This window comes from Acyrthosiphon pisum, chromosome A2 (genome assembly GCF_005508785.2).
Source record: "Acyrthosiphon pisum isolate AL4f chromosome A2, pea_aphid_22Mar2018_4r6ur, whole genome shotgun sequence".
In the NCBI taxonomy this organism is placed as follows: Eukaryota; Metazoa; Arthropoda; class Insecta; order Hemiptera; family Aphididae; genus Acyrthosiphon; species Acyrthosiphon pisum.
The window spans coordinates 58,018,946-58,041,901 of record NC_042495.1 but is presented as its reverse complement, the minus strand read 5'-3'; the positions used below and the strand labels follow the sequence as shown (position 1 = coordinate 58,041,901).

General features: G+C 28.6%; 1 protein-coding gene across 3 annotated transcripts in view; it reads right to left on the bottom strand.

Moving 5' to 3' along the window:
* Nucleotides 1-22,956, bottom strand: part of LOC100160385 (protein draper) — a 36,065-nt gene that overhangs the window by 10,714 nt on the left and 2,395 nt on the right. For all 3 annotated transcript variants that reach the window (XM_029490436.1, XM_001942517.5, XM_016808424.2), the window contains 9 exons: nt 7,520-7,709; nt 5,476-5,605; nt 4,790-4,958; nt 4,480-4,726; nt 4,246-4,366; nt 3,443-3,580; nt 3,170-3,381; nt 2,806-2,972; nt 2,252-2,488 (listed from right to left, as the gene is read on the bottom strand). In XM_029490436.1, coding sequence (XP_029346296.1) covers nt 2,252-2,488; nt 2,806-2,972; nt 3,170-3,381; nt 3,443-3,580; nt 4,246-4,366; nt 4,480-4,726; nt 4,790-4,958; nt 5,476-5,605; nt 7,520-7,638 — 1,540 coding nt within the window. In that variant the 5' untranslated portion in view covers nt 7,639-7,709. The remainder of the gene's footprint in view (nt 1-2,251; nt 2,489-2,805; nt 2,973-3,169; nt 3,382-3,442; nt 3,581-4,245; nt 4,367-4,479; nt 4,727-4,789; nt 4,959-5,475; nt 5,606-7,519; nt 7,710-22,956) is intronic.

Sequence of the window (22,956 nt, the reverse complement as noted above, 5' to 3'; positions counted from 1 at the left end):
ATAGATATAAGTATATAACATGTCTTATACCTAGACTGACATACCGTCTCCGCTCAGAATCGTTTTTCTTATACAATGATATTAAATCATTGAATTCAAATTAAATACTATCCATCATACAGTGGCCCACTTGTAACCTACTGTACAGCATAGCTACATCCACTTGCCCACCTTTTTTAAATTTATATTTACAATGTATATCAATTAATTATTATCGGATTCGACGTGTTATCAACAAAATACCTAATGTCCAAATCTAATCTAATAACTTTTAAGTAATAATCAAACTAATCAATACATTTCCATAAACATTTCACGAAAACTTTTAAAAATACAAATAAAACTATGACATAAGCCAAGGGTGGGGGGGTGGTCCGGACCCGGGGTCCACCCCCCTGGGTTCGCCACTGACCTATGTCCTATATATCTAATCAGTTTAATTACTTCCTAATGATTATTTAAAATATGAGAGACCATTACGCCGCACCATTATCAAAGATTTTAATCATGGATGTATCACGACAATAATGGTACAATACAATATATGTATTAATATATTATATACGAATATTGTTAGGGTAAAATTAAATTAACAGAATTTTAAAAATTACATGATTTAAATTATTTTTGGTTTCTTTCGTGAAACATTATAATAAATGGCTATAAGTGAGAAAAGTGAGAAAATAATTGTTTAATATTTACGCAAAATTCATAAATTATTTGTTAAAACATATTAGTTAAAACCGAGCGCAGTTCGACCATTACCTATTTTTACCCAAGTAGTTTGACAATTACCTTTTTTAAATCAAGTGCAATTTGACTGAAATAATTGCAGTTCGATATCACCTCTATTATTAAATATATTGATGCGCAAATTATATATTATGATTATTTTACGTAAAGTAAATAGAAGATGCGCAAACGGTATCATAAACCAAAAATCTTAAGATATATCTTACAAAAAAGGTCCAAATGAAAAATAGTGACGTGCAAACGTTTCATAGCGATAAAAATATAAAATACTTTCGTACAAGTGTACAACTCATTATCTACGTATACCTACATATTATGATACAGATGTAAACTGTATATATATATAGTATATACTATATAGTACCTATATTATATTGCTTGAAATAATGATATTTTTTTACATTGCTGATATTGTATTGTATTTAAAAATACCATTGACATCACAATTTGACGAACACTCAACAAAATACATTAGTTATTTATTTATAATAAAAATTCTGAGATTACATTTTTTGTGGCTACTGGCTAATATAATAATTTACTATCTTTATAAAAAACAAACTTTTAATTATTTTTACATTCATACATCTAGCGTGAGAACTTGCATAATGGAAGTATAGCTGCACAAATTCGTCGTAATAGTTGAACAACTCAATTAATAAACATTATATCTATCAACGGGATGTTTATTATTATACTCACTAGGTCGATTTTAATATTCGGGGTCATATACATTTTTCAGTTGTACTGCTGTAATATTATACAAATACGATATGTGGATGTATAATATCTGTTAAAGTAAATATAAACTACTTTTATTATTTTATTTTTGTACTTTTCTATAGGAATTTAAATTTACCAAAAAATAAATAGGATCAATGTTTAGTGGTCTCTTTGATCGATTACCAATCAACAAACTTGGTATACAAAGGTCCTACACTTTTGGAGCTTTTTATACTGACCTTAAGACAAAACGAGGTTTTCAAATAACTAATAAGGCATTGAAAACCAATTACCTACTAAAAGATTTTTTTTTTTAGATAAACAATAATATTGATAAAATCTCTATGACATATAGTCAATAATATTCTCGATTTAACATGTAATTGTATAATGACGTATGTCATTGCATGAAGCCAACCTATAACACACACTCGAAAATATAATGTTGACTTGTAGATTATTTTTTTTTTAGTGGGTGCTAAAAATATCAGACTCGAGTCTGCACATTATTATTTTTCGTAAAACCACTTCAAATTTAAATTCATATAAATTCATTCATATATCTAACACGTGATAAAAACACATTTATTACGTGTGTTATCACTTATCAGTACCTATAAGTAATAGAAAAATATGTTTGATCCTAATAAAAATAAATTTATTAATATTATAATATGAGGAATAATACTTTATTAATTTTTAATTTGATATAAAACGAAAAATATATATCATGTGTTATTATAACTAGGTAAGTATTATAGTATTTAGTATTTACCGTCGACGGGACTACACGCTGCATCGTTTTTACATTGACATTCGTTTTTACAATTTTCACCGTAAAATGATTTTTCACACGGCAAATCACATTGCTGTCCTCTCCACCCAGGAGGACATAAACACATACCAGATTCAGGAGAACACTTGGCTCCATTGTTGCATTGACACTGGTTGTTACAGTTCTCGCCGTATGTACCTTCAGGACAGGTTACGTTACATGATAATCCACGATAACCTAAAAATAACAACTAGAATATTATCTAACTCAAATGAGAACATGATATTATGTACGTACGTCAAATAGTTCATCATTTAAACGAATGCATTGTAAAATTAATATTAAGTACTCAATTTTATTTTGATTTATTCAATTTACATTACAAAACTAATTGAAAAAGACGAAGTATAAAAACGTAATTTATCAAATTGTAAACTGTAGTCTAAATATTATCAGATTAAAAAAGATTAATAAACATATTATACCTATTATTATTATTATGCGTGTACTAGGGGCCCTACTGCTCGAGAACTATTGACTTTATAATAACATACCAGGACCACATATGCATGTGCCATTATTAGCCAAACATTGTGCGTTGTTGTTGCAATCGCATTTTCTTCGACACCTTTCGCCATAAGTATACAAGGGACACGTTCTAGAGCACGTCGGACCATCCCAACCAGCTACACACTCACAGGTTCCTTTCCACGGATGACACCTAAAATCAGCGTTATAATATTTTTATTAACCCGAAAACAGTTTATTTTTTCTGATGGAAAAAAAACGTGGTTTTGAAATGCAAGAAAAATAGAACCGTTAGAAACTATTCAAGACTATTTACAATAGTATTTTAAGTTTCAAAAGACGGGGTTAATAAGTTATGATACACTCGAAATATTTAAAAATTATACTTACGATTTGGTATTAGTAGTAATGCATTGACATATTTTGTCGCATCTTTCTCCATAAAGACTATCTGGACATATTCGTTTGGAACATTTATCACCTTTCCATCCTTTTTCACATATGCATTTTCCATTTTTTGGTTCACAATACGAGTTTTCTGGACAAGTACAATTTTTCAAACAATTTGGACCATACATTCCTTCCGGACAGATATCTTTGCACTAAACCAAAACGTAAAAAATTATTGTTTGCAATTTGACTCTAGAAAAATTGACGTGTTACTTTTTCGCCATAATATCCAGGCATACATTGACATTGTCCAGTAATATGATGACAATAACCTTCATTGAAACAATCACATGACTTACTGCAGTTAACTCCCCATTTTCCAGGCTCACATTTTTCTCCACACACCATTCCCTAAAAATGAACTTGTATTATTGTAATGCAGGTGATATAACTACCTAGGAAAAAATATGTCTTCTCTTCTAGGGGTATTTAAGCTTCAATTGTTTGAGCGGTATTCAACATAAATATTATATACAGTTGATTCAACTAACTTTTATCGAACAATTTTATGTATCTATTTAGACAAATAAACATTTTCTGAATAAAAATGAACTACACTTATTATTTATTAGGTATTAAATGAAGGTTGTTTTTTAAATAGTTTTATCCATATTAAATAAAATAAATTCATATTTGATAGTACGCTTACTTAGTTATTAAGACATATAAAAAAAACAAATCAATTTATAAGTGTTTAATTAGTTATATATATTTTCTTTTCGACTGTTTTTTTTAGTAATCTTGTAATAAACTCTATATGTGGCGTGCTATAAATTAGGTATAACAAAATTATCAATATTATTTAACTATTTGACATGGTGAAATAAACATGGATTTTATTCCGGTCTGATTACATTTAACAATCTAAAAGATAATAATCAATAAACCTTAACGGCGAATAAAAGAAAAAATTTATTTAAATGGGAAAATCGGATATTTAATTGTTATCAAGGGTATTTTATAAAAGAGATATTTTAGAATGCGATTTATAAAATAAATGTTTAAATGTTACATACCGTCCACCCAGAGGAACACAAACAATGACCAGTTTGTGGATCACAACTACCTGCATTCTGACATTTGCATTCGCTTTGGCACTCATCTCCGTGACGACCTGATGGACATCTCTGATCACACCTATATTTGGGATTTGTATAATAGGTTTTAAAACATAAAATATTGGTAATATAGCTGTGTTCACCTGTTCTAACGCCAAAAAATAAATTGGTATACTTGAAATGATTACTTACAGTGGACCTCTAAATCCCGGGGGGCAGTCACATTTTCCAGTGACTGGATCACAAATAGCACCGTTTTTACAAGGACATTCTTCAACACAGTTAATGCCAAAGTTATGGGGCGAACATTTCTCTGAACAGTCTACTCCTGTCCAACCTGCTAAGCATTTGCACTGACCGTCATATGGATCACATGGTGATCCATTTTCACACTGACATTTTTCTGTACAGAACTCGCCAAATTTTCCAGGTGGACATGCTATACGTGAATAAATTATACTTAAACTCTTACTATCGTATTTTGAATATTATTCATTATTACTTTTATTGCAATAAGGTCCTCCATAGTTGTCATCGCATTTACAAATATTTGGAAATATGCAAGTACCATGTTCACAGTTGTTCTGACAAACTGGAATGCAATTTGTTTTATTTGGTGATATAACAAATCCTTCACAGCATTCTTCAATAGGCTTTCTTTTTTCCAAGACCTGCAAATGTGATATATATAATATACTATACTATTTGTTCAAACATTATTCTAAAAATAATAATGGTTAAGCGAATGCGGAATGGAAAATGGAAACACACTGATCTAAATAGGTACCTACATCAATTTATGTAAAAGGATTGAATTAAAGTACAAATAAATAACTAAATAGAAGATTTTAAACGATTTTAAAAATGTTATGCTGTCACAACTATAATATATTTTATTACATTAGTAAACATATCATATAATATATACAAAATAATTATTTGTATTTCATTACAATTTATTATTCGAGTACATAAAAAAAAACATATTCTAATGATGAAGTTGATCACATAAATTAAATGTTTTTTTTTTTTAAACAAACCTAATATTATTTTAATGAAATCTAAATAATAAGTATTAAAAGTAAGATATTAAGTACCTATCGCAAATGTGAGATAAGTATTAAAAATACAATTAGATTAATAGATTATAAAAAACGTTGGGTACAAGTGTTTTATTTTTAAATTTACCTGCTGCGAAACAATTGATTTCATTACAATTCGGTATCTGGAACATTTTAGTTTGAAGTCTGTAAAGCAAAAATAAGACTCTCGTACTTGGTATGGTTTCATTTCAGTCACATTAACCGTCACATTATACCTAAACAAAAAGTTTGAAAAATTAATGAAAGTTTTAGGTCAATAAATTATTTGAATTTATATATTAACTTATGCCTACCTAATTATATAAAAAAGACTTTATATAAAAAAAAAATGAAATACTATAAAGATGTACTGATACACATACGAAAGACGTAACTTTAAAAATACCATGTAGGTATCACCATAGGTATCCATTAACATGCATCTCTCAAGTTAAGCAATTTCTCTTTCTGCACTGTGGGAACTTGTCGCACAGCCACATGGTTTTTTGTTTACATTATTATTACTAATTATTATTAACATGCGAATATCTACAAAAATATGAACAATAGCGTATAATTTATTAATTAGACAAAAACATAATATTTTAAATTTAAATAGAAGTTATTGGAAAAAAAGATTATTTTACAACAATATTATTTTTTCTACAATAACGTGACTATATTGTGCAACCTTAAATTATACGGTTCGGAAACGTTTCATATACAAATTGATAAGTATAATTATTAAACAGATCGACCATGTTTAAAACCGAATAATAATTTATATTATTTATCAATTCATTTTATTGACATTAATTATACGTAGCATGTTTTTGAAGATTAAAATGTTTGACAAAAACATACAACGGTATCTTATTTTTATATAATATTATATGGTTTAATTATGTTTACATTTAAATAAATGTTATCACTTATCACATTTAAACAAAAACAGCATTTGATAGGTATATTCAAACATGCATACAAAAAGTTCATTAAATTGCAATGAGATAGTGCTAAGATAGTTATATATAGTAAAATAGGATATTATTTTAAATTTTTACAAGTTAATAATTTCTTATATGCATAACCAACGATTTAAAATTAATATAAACATTAACTGAAAATTATATTGCAATGATTAATGTAATACATGATTAACCTTCAATTAATCTGCAAAGCTATTAATAATGAGTAACTTACATAATAGTATTGTCATATTATTTACACTTTAAATACCCTTCAAAATTCAAACATTAACAACTAATTTATTTATTTAGAAGAACATAAGATAATAATATATAATATAACTTTGGTTAAGATTTCCTACATTAGCTAAATTCAACTTGTATGTCTTATATTATAACTACCTATACCTAGCTAAGGTTTTCTGTATTCATCTTTCATGTGTTGGTAATAACAATTTACATTTTATGATAATAAAACTGAGATAAAACAATACATTCTCAAGTCTAATAAATTGTGTGTTTATCAAAAAATAGTCAAATAAAATAAATCTGTCCAAACTCTAATAAAGTGACAACTAGGTCAATGGTTTACTGGAACTATAGTGAGAAGACTACTACCTGTAAAATAAATAATAACAGAAAAAATTATAACTAATAAATAAAATAAATTACGTTACTCTAAATACATTGAATTTCTCACTTTGTACCGTTTTTAAAAATAGATAGAAAATTTAAAAAAAATTAGTTTTATATTCTACTTAATAGAAGTAATTAATTTAGTCAGTGATTAAATTTAGATATTTATTTTTGTTAAATAATTAAATATAGTCACGCACGGGTAACATTTATGTGTATGTATATAATTTCATAGTAACTTCTATCTACTTAAATTACTATGACATAATATAAAGTAAATGTATTCAAGCCCCGACAGGTGACATTTATTTAATACGCATTCGCAAACTAGTGGTGATCAAACAGCGTGGGGCGGGTGGAGAGGGATACCCCACGGCTCCACATGATCTTTTTTCATTATTTACAATAATATAAATTGTGAATTATATTTTTAATGATCAAACAGTGCCAATCTGTCCCCTCTACCCCCATGATAAAATCATTTGACCACCACTGACACGATTAATAGGTTAGAATAAAAATAAGCTTAAATAAAAATCCACTTACAGGTCTAATCTGGTACAAACATTAGATCCTTTGAGCTCAGTTTCCGATTGAGCTGGATAACACAGGTGGGCAAGTAACAACGCCGCAGCGTATATGCCCAAATTATAATAACGTGTCATGATGGATAGTGATCACGTTTGGTGAAAATTGTCAATTTACATGGTGGCGATTATCCAAATGTTTCGTGTATCTATAGAAAAAAAACACAAATCATTTTAAAACCTATACATTCACCGCGCCGCTTAAAATATAAAAAATAACAAAACAATTTAAAATAAATTGTCACATATTCTAAAAATTCAAATTGTATTTATCTTATAAACTAGCTGAACCCGTCAACTTCGTTGCCCATTAAGTGTACCAACTATATGTAACTCAAACTTTGTTCAATTCGTTATTTAATATTCGGTGTATGGTTTCAAAATTAATCTTAACTTTTCTGTTGCCCGGAATAAAAATTCTGATTCGCAGCAGTACATTATCAGGTAGGCAATCTACCTGCGGTAGATCGCGGACCCCGTGCTGTATGTACGTTAGTATAACTCTAAAGTATCAAAGTTATACCAAGTTTATCGTATTCTACCTATGGTGGATTGATATAATCAATTAATAAAAAATCCTAACCTAACCTAAACGTACTAAAATCAGACGAATAAACGCAAACGCATACAAAAAAATTCATTAAAATCGGTCTAACCATTTAGGAGGAGTTCAGTCACAACACACGTACAGTAGAATTATTGCGCTTAGCAACACATTCTGCGATTCATTTTTATATTATATGAAATCAACAAACATACCCGATTAACCAATAGCAACCAATATAATATAATGCACTGTTGCGCCACTGTTGTATTTTTGACATACAGATTTGAGATTTCCTACCTTTCCGGTGGATTTTCCTAAAATTTTATTTCGTAAAAACCTTTTCCTGGCAGTTACGAACATCTTAAAAAAAATTTGAGCCAAATCGGACCAGCCGTTCTCGATTGATGAATTGTTATACATTTTTGTCTCCATTTTTATTTATATAGAATATAGATAACAAAACAATTTAAAATAAATCAATAAATTGTCATATATTCTAAAAATTAAAATGTTATTTACTTATAAGAATAAGATAAATTATCTATCATTAGGTACGTTTTAAAAAAACAAAACACTGAAATTCTGATAACAATTTTTTTAACGAAGGTACAATTTGTGGTATTAAATGTACCTGAAAATTATAATACACAATACATACTTGTATTTAATGATCACAATATATTTTTTATTTAGAATATATAATATGTATATTGTATAGGCTATAGGTATATATTTTATATATAATAATTTTAATTTTAAATTTATAATTGTTTTGCATGCATTGGCAATATGTTTGACAAAGGATAAACACTTTTGCCTTGATGAGTTGACACTTGTGAACACATCCTTCAAATCTATATACAACTATAACTAGTGATGATCAAAATTGGTTTTGGTCTTACGATCTCTTGCAAGATTCTTGCTACAAGACCAAGACCAAGATGGTACTGGTACTAGCAAGACTAAGACCAAGATAAGGATTGTAAGACCAAGACAATACCGACGCTGCAAGACCACAACTAAAACAAGACCAAATTACACTGTAAGAATTTTTTTTTCCTGAAAAAAACATTTGTGTATCTAGATTGAAAATAATATGAAATTATCTTTAATATGGTTATTACATTTGATCGGTATTCAAGGAAATGGCAAATTATTGAAAAAAAGATAAGAAATAATTGGAATTAATATTACAAAACAATATAGATGTTTCATACTAATTAGTAATTAACAATTACCAAAAATTAAATTGTTTGACCATTGTTTTATGTTTATGTTTAAATTATTAATATATTGTATAGTGTTTGTATATTATATTGGACATGTAAAGTTTCACACATAATGTGTCGGCCTGGCCATGGCCGCTGGGCCGCGAACGCGGTCTGGACCCCTCCGTTTTTTGTGTTTATATTTAGGGTCTTATAAATTTTTTATTTGCAGGGCGTGTTCCTGGTCTATATAGGGATATAGGGACAATTTTTCTTTACAGAGCCCAAGGCCCGTTCATTATGGAGCCGACACTACACATTGTATAGCCCTATAACAGGTATTTTTATTTTTTACACATTTTTCAAAAATATCAATAGAGTCTTGCAAGAGCCTTGTGCAAGACCAAGACCATTACTAACGTGTATGCCAAAGACCAAGACCAAGATTATGAAAGTGTTTGGTCTGGTTTTAATCATCACTAACCATAACTGGCATAACTGATAATTTTATTTTGGTTTAACCAAAATAAAAATTAATTTAAAAAAAAAAACTGATTTAGGAACCTACATACATATTTTGTATTAAAATTTGTTATAATAATTATTTACTTGTCAACATATTATCTCATATCTACAATTCATTAACAGATGCAAGAAGTGGCAAGAAAGTGCAAGAAAGTGCAAGAAAGTGCAAGGAAGTGCTCTCTGGTGTATTTAATGATTTGTATATTATATTCTGATATAACATAAAATTTTTTAGTGGAATCTTACCAAAATTATGTACCTTAGATTCTTTGTTACTATAACTCTAAAAATATTATTAAAAACCTACAGAAAACCAAAATAAAAGGAATAAATGTTAACCTTAACCATAATTATTATTTCTTGTAATTATTATTACTTGTAGCTAACAAATTGTCACTGTAACAAGCCATGCTTTTAGTATTTAATCAAATACAAAAATATTCTATACAGACATACAGTATTTTTAATTTCTCAATTTGCGTGTTCGGAACAACGAAAATTATATATAATATTACTTAGGTAGTTCATTTTTTCGTGCCATGGTAGATACGTATTTTTTTTACATTTATAATTTTTTCACCTTTTTAGATAAAGTCTAGCCAAACTACAACGTTTTGTTAATCATATTGTATAATAAATAATAATATACGTAGTAATAAGGTTAAGTACATTTACTATATAGGGTGTAACGGGACTATTTGACAAATAAAGTAACGTTTGTAATGGCAATTTGTTAAATAGGCTTGTTACACCTTATATATTCCATAATACATCACCCTTTTGTTTAACGGGGGAATATAAATATATAATATGACATCGATCGTGCACGCGTTACTGTGGTAGTATGGGTACCTACCTAGCTTAGCTAGCCGGGCTAGCTATAAATAATATACACCACATCCCAAAAAAAACTTAAATGTTTTGAATTATCATTATCGATTATGCGTTTGGCAGAGCAATAAACTAACAAACCGGCAGTACACAATTCAATAACATATCACTACATTTATCAGTTTTTAGAAAAAGGAAATCCGTTAAAGACCCAACAAACTATAAAATAATAAACAAATCGTAAAATAACAGTACCAACACTAAAATGTACGTATCCATGAAATAATATTGATAAAGTGAATCCTCGGGTAAATCATTTTGTTAGAAAAATATGTACGTCAAAACAAGTAGACCTCCCCCCCCTTATACTATAATCAATCACATTATATTTTATATGTATAATAAAGTAATAACATTAACAAATAATATATGACATTTAACTTGCTATACCTACATTTAATTGATGCAGTGGCGTGGCGAACTAAACATTTTCTACGGGCAAGTTACAAATATTCCAAGTATTAATGCATAATAATGTATTAATATAATATAACTAATTATATTTTAGATCATTATTGACAACCTATTGAGTTTATCAAATTACATTTACTTGGGGACCCACTGGCTACCACCCAACGGCTAACCCTCTATTTAAGAAAAATCTCAGAGACAATTGCCTCTGAAATTACTGTTCACCATGCCACTGAATTGATGTATCATAATGTCTATATTAAAGTATCTATACAATATGTGTTTTACGTCTTGTATTATAACTTATAAGTTGTAACACTTATACAGTTATACCTAACTATATTTTGCACAGTTGGACATCTCGCGTAATAAACAGTCATAGGTAAAGTACATCATATTTCTCAATTAAAGTGTAATTCTTTTTTCATCATAGGTGTTTAAATATTATAGTCATAATTTGTATAGCAAGAATAACCGCCATGAACACATATTAAGGAATTATGTAGGTAGGTAGCTAAAATATTCGTTGACGTGTCACCGAATTCGACTATAAACAAGGCTCCACTAAACACGGGTTAACAAAAAAATAAAACACTTTAATTGTTTACAACTGCAATACAATACCGCAAACATTGCAAGTCTTGCAATAACACTCCAATATTCTTGAGGTGCCTATAATGGTTACGACTAGTTTCGACCACGTATATAATATTATATTGTTTAGGTGTAGGTATATAACATAAGTATTAATGCATAATATGAGGTTAGGTTTAACGCATATCGTTTCTGTGTGACACATCGATCGACGAGGTATTATAATATTATTATAACTTTTTTTTTTTTTTTGGTAATGCACCACTACATGGGAGACGCACGTTTATCACATTACTTGACCCCCAATATTATTATAACTGTATTACACTTTTTCACACAGATGTGACGTACTTATAATACATGTACCTATAATACAACGCAATAAGCAATCGATGGCGCCACACGGTGTGGTAATTGCGCATCGAGTCGGTGGTATAAATGTATAATATTATGGGAATACTGCAGCACGAGAACTGAAATATTATAGAATAAAAAATACGGCAGTTCGATCGAGACATTATGTTAACATAATATAACGTCTGCGCGTGTACAACAAGCCGTCACCGTTAAGTAAAAAAAAAAAAGCTGTTCAATATTTTTCTCGCAATTACCGAGATGTCACAGCAGTCACAAAATTTGGTAGGTTAGGTACCCAAGTACCCGATCGTAGCACGTAACTGTCCACCCTCTGTATATTATAAGAATCACTTATTTTTTTCCCAATCTGACCAGAGCTTTTTCTTGTTATTTATTGTCTTAATTAAAACAAAGCAAGGAACCCGTTTGAGAAGTGTTTAAGGTCATTAGGTATTACATTGTTTTAGCTTATATAAGATTAATTTACTTAACTAGTATATTACATTAAATATGAAAATGTTAATTTTTTAATTTTTAATTTACTCGGGAATATAATAAATTGGTATTTATAATTAAGTTTTAAGATTTAGTTTATATTAAGTCCTAACACTCCTAACAGACTGTTAAAAATAAAATATTATTATTACTTATTAGTTATTAGTTATTACTTATTACTATAATAATATTTTAGTAAAATGATCACACATTTGATAAAGGATTTTTATTTATTAGATATTATAGTCATTTCAAAGTCGTTATCTTATTATGTAAAGTACACATAGTTTATCATGCATATCTACCGATATCAATGTCATATAAACAAAGGAATTTACTAACTAATTGTTCGTTGTTAATAAAGTGATCTTTCATAAAACCACTGAACACTCACTCTTTGTTTTTTGTCGACTCAAAAAAATCTGAAGTCACTAGGATTAATATCAGTTTATCATTGACTATACAGGGTGATACGCCAGGCATGCTTTTTTTCTCCTTGATTAATAATGCAATTATTCGAACTATGATTTTTGGAATTCTTAAATGTACTTTAATACCATATTTTTTTAATGAGAAAAGGGGTCAGCATACTTGATGAATCACCCTGTATGTATAAAAATAAAATGTGAAGAACCTTATAAACCCAGAAGAATTTCACTGCCAAGAATACGGCCACACTCGTGTACAGCCTAATTTTGTTATTCAGCACGTTGTGGTGCTTCACACCCATCCTCAGCGAGTCCTCAGATCATACCAAACCACATTACTATATCCAGCCAGATGTGCTCAGTACTCTTTTCTTTCATGAGCCAAGTGAGCGGACTGACCATGTGTGCTAGTTGCTAGTGTGCTGTAGCACGGGCGATAGTACAATACTCTCATCATTTTAACTTTTTAATGCCAATAACGACTTATAACACCAAGTTTATCAGTTTATGTAGGTACCTACTTATAATCTGGTTCAAAAATAGTTAACTTATCAACCAATTCATAGTCAAGTGTCATTAATGGGGTGGGTTCTTACAGTGGCGTATCCCAAGGGTGGATTAGGGGCCAATTACAATTATAATTATTATATCACTATATATTCACTTATCCACCCAAAATATTTTTTAATTTAAAATTGTATTAATATTATTATTGTTATTCTTTACGTACCAACTACGGAGTATCTATCTCTATCTCATAATCAATAATAATGAAAAAAAAATGCAATTTAAAATAATCACGATAACAATAATAATATGTTTTTTAAAAACTTAAATTTAAGTACTAACAAGTTATAAGGTCAAGTTTTAAAAGCAGAAATGCAGAAAACCAAATGACTTATTTTCTAAAGTCCTCTACAATAAAAGACAAAAGTCCCTTGAACAATGAAATATGGTTTGAAAACAAAACTACAGTTTTAATAGCCCACGCGACTTAACTAGGGTTAACTCATCAACTGCTAAATTATATTATTTAGGTAGGTATATAACCCATATAGGTATGTATAAAGTCCCTATAATATTTACGTGTGGGCTAATGGGCTATAGTGTGGTGAAAGGGCGTTCTCATATGGCACGCGTCTAAGCACGGTTATTCTTATGACGATGGACTGTTTTAAATGTTGCGGTCCGCTACGGTGTATATTGTATACATATATATAATATATTATTATGGTACAAGTTGTTTCGTTTCCGCGGGCCACTCGAAGGTTATTACACTCGTCAGTGATACTGACGTATAGTAAGTGTTGTACCTGATATAATAATATATTACAATACAGACATACAGTTCACTGTAACGCGAGCATTTACTGCAGTATTTGGTGTGTTATATATTATAATATTATGTTGCAGATCTCTAAAACCCACGAGTAAGAATAAATCGCCGATGGTTTTCGAAAAAAAATCCAAAAACTACCCACATTCATCTAAACATGTATGGAGGTATTGTAACAATAAAATATTAACCCATTACTCATTAGTTATCTAAAACTCTACGTGTTGTATATTATGTGTACCTAGTCACTAGGCACTGTTTGTCGAAGACAAATGACATATTATATTATATTTCCGGTATATAAAATGATTTAATATTAAAAACGCGTACTTATACAATGAAGATACAATATATTATAGTGTTATATCGTATAATTAACACAATAGGTATCAAAGTATCTTATAATATAATAAGTAATTACTGTAGGACACAACTATAGTTTAATTTATTTCATTTCTTAATCACTATACTCTTCTGTCAATATTAAAATACTGAAATAAAATAATGACAAACAAAGCATATTTGGTGGGAAAAGTTAATGCGTCTAATTTTCGACATTCCAGTTTTATAAAAAATTAGATAAAAGTATTTGCTTCTAGAATTATTTATGTAGAAACAATGTAAATAATTACAAAAAAAAACACATGAGACTAAAATGCTGATCATTTTTTTCTTATTTTGTTTACTAAAGAACAATATGAATAGAATAGTCTGTGTAATATTCTAAACAGAGTTAAAACTATTGTTTGACGACTATAATATTATTATGTATATACTGCTGTAAAGTGTACATAACAAGATAATCTAATATTTGTATTTCATTATAATATATTATAATATAAATTCCTCAATTTCTGTACATTTGTTTTAAAAATAAAAAATACATTTTTATTAATATCGAACCTTTAAATATATTTTAGTAAAACTAGAATGCGTAGGTATACATCCAACCAAAATACATTGTAAAATATTTGTTTATGTAATAATAATATAATATAATTATGTTCTTTGTTATATTACCTATGACAATAAAGTGAATTTATTAAACCAGATAATAATCAAAAAATATAATTTTCACAAGACTAGTCAATGAGTTATGTATTTATACATGAGTACCACAAGTTAAAATTTCACTTCTGTAATATTCGATAAAAACCAAACATTATCTAATTACGTCTATAATGAACTTCACGTCTTCGTGAATACCTACTTTAACATAATCCACCACTGAACATTACAATTTATAAGGATATATATGAATAAAGAAGAACAATATAATCATTGTCTTGGATCAGTTTACAATTTCTCAACTCTCCGATAAAAAAAAACCGACTATTATCGTTTGCATATACATACAATGAAAAATGTTTAATAAACAGGGCATTTTGTATTTATGTAATAGAATACTTTAATATTGTTCATGTTGTTAATTCACTCGTCTAAATAATTAGTTAGATGTCTTCAAAATACATAGGACAGAACAGTTATCGTTTTTACTATTTTGATATATACCAATAGTTAGATTTTTACAAAATCAGGATCTTTAAAACCGCAGACAACGAAAAGTACAACCATTAACACGACAACTGAAACTTAAAAGCAAGAATAATCGTGAAAAATTAAATGAACAAATTAACGTCGTGATATAATAATTAATAACAGAGAGGCGTCACGGACGAACCACCGACAATGAATTTAGGACATAGAATAAAATTATAGAACCCGCGGAAGTAAAAACAATAATATTTAGGCGGTCAAATAATGTTTTTCACTTTTGGAAACGCTATAACTTGTGTACATAATTTTACAAGATTTAAATCAATCGACTTTATCGTAGGCGCCTATACTTTTTCCACCAGTCACGCACTTTTCGTTGATATTAATTTTTTGTTCGTCCTGGGAAATGTAAAAATAGAATTAATGCTACCTACTAACCATTCAAAGCTGTTCATATTGTTCTGCGTTATAATCTAATACTCTATATTATTCTTTAACATTAATATTTGGATTTCAATGCAATAATATTATAGTATACAGTTTCTCCAAAGATCAATGAAGAATATAAAGGACACGCTGAACGCCTCTATGCTGATAAGTGCTAGAATTAGGTGTCACGGTCCAAAAGAGCAGAATCATCTGCCTTACAAAAAACCCGGCTGTATCTCTCTATTTATTTTATTATTTATCAAAATTCAAATTGTACTATCTAAACTACGGTATTGTGTGCTCCAAACGTTATTCGACGCGATATCATTATTACAGTCCAATATTACTTTATTACATAATAATACCAGCGATTTGATTATAATACCTAAATAGAGTAGTGTTGAAACCTAACCTATAGGTATTATATTTTAGTATAGATATATTATTTACTTGGTTCCATCAATGTGTGGTTTGCTGAACTAATCACAAAGACGACTCAACATAGCCGTTTAATAAGTAAGTATTTTTCAAAGATATGATTTAAAAAGTTTGTATAGAAATTAGGCTAATTCATACCAACGAGTACAAAAATGTGAAACAGATTGGTATTATTATATTTATATTATTATCTATTTAAAAAAGTGACATCATGTTAGGAAAAATTTTCATGGAATAATAAAAAGGCACATTGTTTCTTTCGCGTTAACGCGCGATAACAATATAAGCGTGGCCTATTCGTAATTTATTATTTATGCGCCTCTCCAAATTCGCCGCACTGGCGGCACATACCGTGTCGCTCGAGCGTGCGGAACGAAAACGATAGCGTTACCGCGTCGGTTGTTTGCATAGAGTTGAACGGTTACCTACGAAATCTTACGCCAAAGTCGCACAGTGGTTCAAAAATGAAAACCATGTTGACCGAAAATCGCTTTCGTGATTTCTTTAAAAATAAAATGTACCTATATCGTAAAAATAAAATCTTCCTTTTATTTTTGACAAAAATATTGTTATTTGGTATTAGTGAATAACACATAGTGCGCAGGCGTGAGTGTATCATTGTACAATTTAAGTATAATACGTAAAAAATACTATTGATGCAGAAATATTTTTTTTCACGTCGTCTGATCGAAAAACCGTTGAATATCGGTTTAGCACCGGAGTTGAGAAATGAGTGGGCACCGATGTACCAGGGTTCGATGCTGGCGGGTATCGCTAGGTGTGGTCGGCCTCGAAAACCGCCGACACACGCCGTCTGCGAGAATTTGAACGTCCGGTCGTCAGCTGCAGAAGCCCGGAGTAGTATCATGCATATTGTGTGCAACGCGGCTCGTCTCCAATGGTTTCTCGGTATGATATTTTGAATTGGATACTGTACCTATGTCAAGTCACAGCTCACCCCTTCCCCTCTTTCCCAACACATTCCCAAAACCACAGGATAGAACAAAATGAAAAATTTGTATGTAGGATACCATAATATAGTATACACTATTATATATACTAATAATATACCCAAGAATGTTAAGTAATCCAAAAACCTTTATTATTGAAGCCTATTGCCAAATATAAAAATATATATATGTGATAACAACTGACCGTTAAGGTGGGGAGTCACCATTGTTGTGAGAGCGATGTCTCTCATAATGTAAGTTAGTTAGATTTGGTGAGCGGAGGCCAGGGGCCTGTGAAGCGTGCAAGGTTCCGAGCTCCCTTATATGTGAAGTTAGTAATAATTAAGTAAAAGTGATAACTGATAAGTGAATGACATAGATATATTATTAAAAATAATAATATATAATAAAAATATTATATAAATATTTAATAATATATATTTATGGTGAACGACTCACCTTGCGTTGTATTATTGTTAGTCCTAAGTTTGATGTATGACTAATTTGAGAATTATATTGAAGATAATACCGATAAGGGGATAAGGGGTTCATGCCTAAAGCAGGGATCACACGGCGCGTTGCGCATCGCGTAAAGTGTGGAGCGGTATAGTGCCGTCCGATGGGTGTTGTGCGGCAAAGTTTGTATGCACGGCGCGAGTCTTCGCGAAAATAGTTTTCAGTCTCTGTATCTGGCGCCAAAGGAAAATTGGCGCGGCGCATAGGTTTTAATTTGCGTGGTATACACACGCTCCACACTCTTCGCGCCGTCTAACCCCGGCTTAAGAGAAAAGCGTGTGCTAAAGCCATTTACTGATTTATAAATAAAGAATATACATCAGCAAAATGTCAGGTAAACTTAAAGATGTTGAAGCTTAAGAATCATTCGTATAACGTTAATAACCGAGTACATTCAATTATTTAAAACCGTTGTTTTACGACCAATATAATATAACATCACTACATCAGACGACCAAGAGTTCTTTCAGTATACTTACACTGTTAAAGCACAAAGCAATACATGTGCGTCTTTGCATGAAATTATAAACATAATTTATATGATTTATAGACCTTTTCTAAATTAAAAAGGCATATTATTCCACTATTAATTACATTGTTTCAAATGTTATATAGTCGTAAAAATGTATTCTTAAAATCTATTGATCGAAGTGTTCAAAATTCAAACTTCAAATATTACGATAATAGCACGTTTTGTTGAATTGTATCCGCCATTTGTTATTGTCGGTCGTAAACTATACAATACATGGCAAGTACACTTAAATAAGAACATCCTCAAATATTTAGTTTATTTCCCATATAATGTGGGTAGAATTTGAAATGATAAATAATCAAACATTTTAAAATAACAATTAGGTTTGATAAGGTTTTATTTAAAATTATGTGAACTGTATTTGAGTATAGGTACTTTAAACAAAGTGGTGTATTATTTTATTAATTTTTAATACCTAACATTTAATATAGTTAAAAATATATTTTTTATTATTAATATTTCATATGCGATAGTTGATTCACTAAAAATATTACTATTTTAATAATTTAATAAATAAAAAATTATTACGTTCTAGATTATTATAGCTACTGTGTGAAAATAAGTGTATTTAGTGACATTGATGCGTGATGGGTTTTGTTTCTCATATAGTATTTTTACCGATCTAAACGATTTTTATACTTAGTAGATATTACATTGTTCCTAACGTTTTATTAATATTGCTTTAAAATTGAAAAAAGAGATGTTATTGGCGTTACGTTGTGGACGGCATGTAGGTAATCCGTAAAAAATCAAATTTATCGAACTACTTTCCAATAGAGATTTTAAACACACTAAACGATTTTCTAAAGATATTTAGATATCCCATATCAAATAAAATATTATTAAAGTTATACTTTAAAATCTAAAGTATTATCATAAAGAATATTTTTTTAATGTTCTTAATCATTAGTTTAATTGGATAATTAAATAAATAAGGTTGACATATAAATATGTAAACTTAATAAATATAAGGCGATTCTTAAAAAAGTGTTGTAGACACTTTTTTTCTAGAAAAGTATTAACATTTTTCTAAATTCTTAGTACTTATAAGTCATAATATTAATAATAATTTTCATATAATAGATAAATATATATATTTCTTATATTTCTTAAATCTTTCACACAATATAAAGAAGTATTTGTAAAATTCAACAAACCTAGTTTTTTTATTATTAATTGCATTGATAATATTGCAATATTACAATTTTTGTCTAAGTATTTCTTAAATAAAGAAATGATAATACTTAATTACAAAATAGTGACTACGTTTTTATAACTACCTATATATGTAAAATTCAATTAATCCTAATTATTTTTCAAATAATTTAGTTACCAGGTAACTCAAGAAATAATGCTTTCATAAAAAGCTATTTACGAAATATAATATTTAACAAATACTTTTGCTTGAAATGCGTATTAATCTTTGAATAGGCATTTGTTTATAACATGCAATTTTTAAAAAACTATTAAACATGAAACATTAAATTATTATTTATTTATGTGATGGGCATCAATATATATTAACCAACATAAGTTCGACCAAAAAAAATGCATAACGATAATTCTTAAATATTTACAAAATGAAAAAACAAATACCTAAACATAAAATATATTTTCAAATCAAAAATAACAACATCTTTAAATTAAGTTGATTATTCCCAGTATTGAGGCAATTTAGTTCAGACAAGTTTCTTCACATATAATTAGTTATACAATAGTTTGTATAATTTGTTTCTACCTAATAAATTAAAGAATGAATTCAATTGAAGTATGAAGATAAACATTGTAATAGTAAAAATATTAATATCACAACTCTTAAGCCTAAAAAACTATCCTAGTGAAGGACAAGTAAATATATAACTAAAAATACATATTTTTATTACATTACACACCAGTACCTAATATAATCATGAATACGTGTCCAAAACACTACTAGATGTTCCAATGTACAATGTACCAAAATAACAAATGAGATTAAAATTAGTTGGTGGGGTAGACAATAGGGACATTATATTATCATACATCATGAACTTAAAACATTAGTATACCTTTTAAAATGCAATGTTTAATGTTTATTGTATCTAAATATTCTAATAAGAACACGCATTATAACAAAAAAACACATTAAGCTATTATTTGTATAATTTGATTTAATAAACAATTTAGAAATACAAATAATATAAATAAATATATTATTGTATTAGTAAAACATGTGTATTTAAAATGTCTTATTGATTTAAATGTTAAATCACGTATTGATGTTCGCATGAAACTAAAACTATAGTAGATAACATAGATATTATTAGAGAAAAATTAAAAAAAAGCAAGTAAGTGGATGTCGCTCTGCTGTACATTAGGCTACAAGTGGGTAAATGTATAATGGATTGTATGAAACTTGTATTCAATGATATAATATCATTGTATAAGAAAAATGATTCTGTGTGGAGACGGTTTGTCAGTGTGGATAGATATTTTATATTGTTTTAATTTTTTTTTTTTGGGGGGGGGATTGCTGCTTCGACAACTGAGGTCATTAGCCTGTGGAACTGTGGGGGAGGGTACTGTAGGTTTTATAAACGTGTTTGTTTTGGTAGAATTTTTGAGTAGGTATCTGCCATGCCCGGGTGGTGGATGGCGACCTCTTTCTCCGGATACCGTGACTACCCGAAGAAGAATGCTGCGAGTGGCCGGGTTCGAACCGACGCCTTAGTCCGCTCGGCCACTCCATCCCCCATTTATTATAACCTGTAAGTTGAATTAATATTATAATATTATTATTTGTTATTCGTTTCTATGGTAATAAACAAAACGTTAGAAATTAAAATCCCGTGTTTAGCGATTTTTCGTAATTTGTCGGTGGTTTTTCCAGTGGCATTACATAACATCATTGAGAAAATCGAAAAATTACCTTCTTAATCCAATTTTCTAAAATATAAGATACTATATGTTGAAACCGAAGCACTCCTACTGGTAAAAATTTTGTATACGGGATAAAAAAAAAATAAATAAATAAAAATAAACACTATTGTAAAATCACTAACTTCCTCATTCCGCTCAGAATCTAAAAAAAAATAGTTGAATTTTTAGGGTAGAGTACTAGAGTCTACCTTAATTATAACTATACATACAACAATCTGTACCTATACATAATATGTTATAAAAATTTTTGATTTTTTCAAAGTACTTTATTTTAACATACTTGTACCGCAATAAAATATTGTTTTTTTATCCAATCCGCGTAGGTACTGAATTATTTTTTAAATTATAATTTCCAATGTAAATAAATTGTACCTACTTGGTCTTAACACGATATTATTTTAATATGTTATTTCTAAGTTACAGGTGTTTATTATTATTGTTTGTGGTTCCAATATATTAAAAAAGACTTATTTCACTAATCGGTATTGATAAAAAAAAATCCGTAATGACCAATCAACTTTTCTAGAGTTTAAAATAATTATAATCACTTTCTATACCCTATACGAAAATGTTTACAGAAACATTTTAGTTATATTTTATTATCTAAACTAATGCGAAAATGATTTACTTTTATGTTTTCCTAAATTACTTCAATAGTTCATTCCCAGTTTCCTGCGGACATCTACATTTTAATATAAATTCAAATATATAAACAATCAATTTTAAACACATACACATAAATGAATTATAAATTATAATTTGTAATATATTTTCACAATCCAAGAATTGTGTTCGGTCATCTGGAAATGAAATTGATCAAATATGAAATGATATTAATTTATTTTCAAAAATATATATTATAATTTATCAGTTATGACTAAAAATTAGTAATAAATTAATAAATGATATAAAACATAACTATGTAGTAGTATTCAGATATTTAATTAATTAAAATAGGTATAATAAAACTCGAAATAAAACGTCTAAAAAAAATCTGAGTTCAATAAAATTAATCAAATAAATTATTATCATAACTGTTTCTAATAACAAAATAAATTGGTAGAAAAGATCATTACTTACCTAGTATTGTGTATATAAAATTAGAACTAATTATACCAAAATAGTGTAAATACCTATATTTAAATTATTTAAATACTTTCTTGTTCAAAGTATGCTTAAATCCCGTTATGGTTTTTATATATTTTGTTTTATTTAATTTTTGTTTTGTTTTAATGAATGATTTTCGAGAATATTCACAATGTTCCTAATTTGAGACAAAAGCTATGTAGGTATTATATATTTGGCCTAGTTATTTTTCAATAG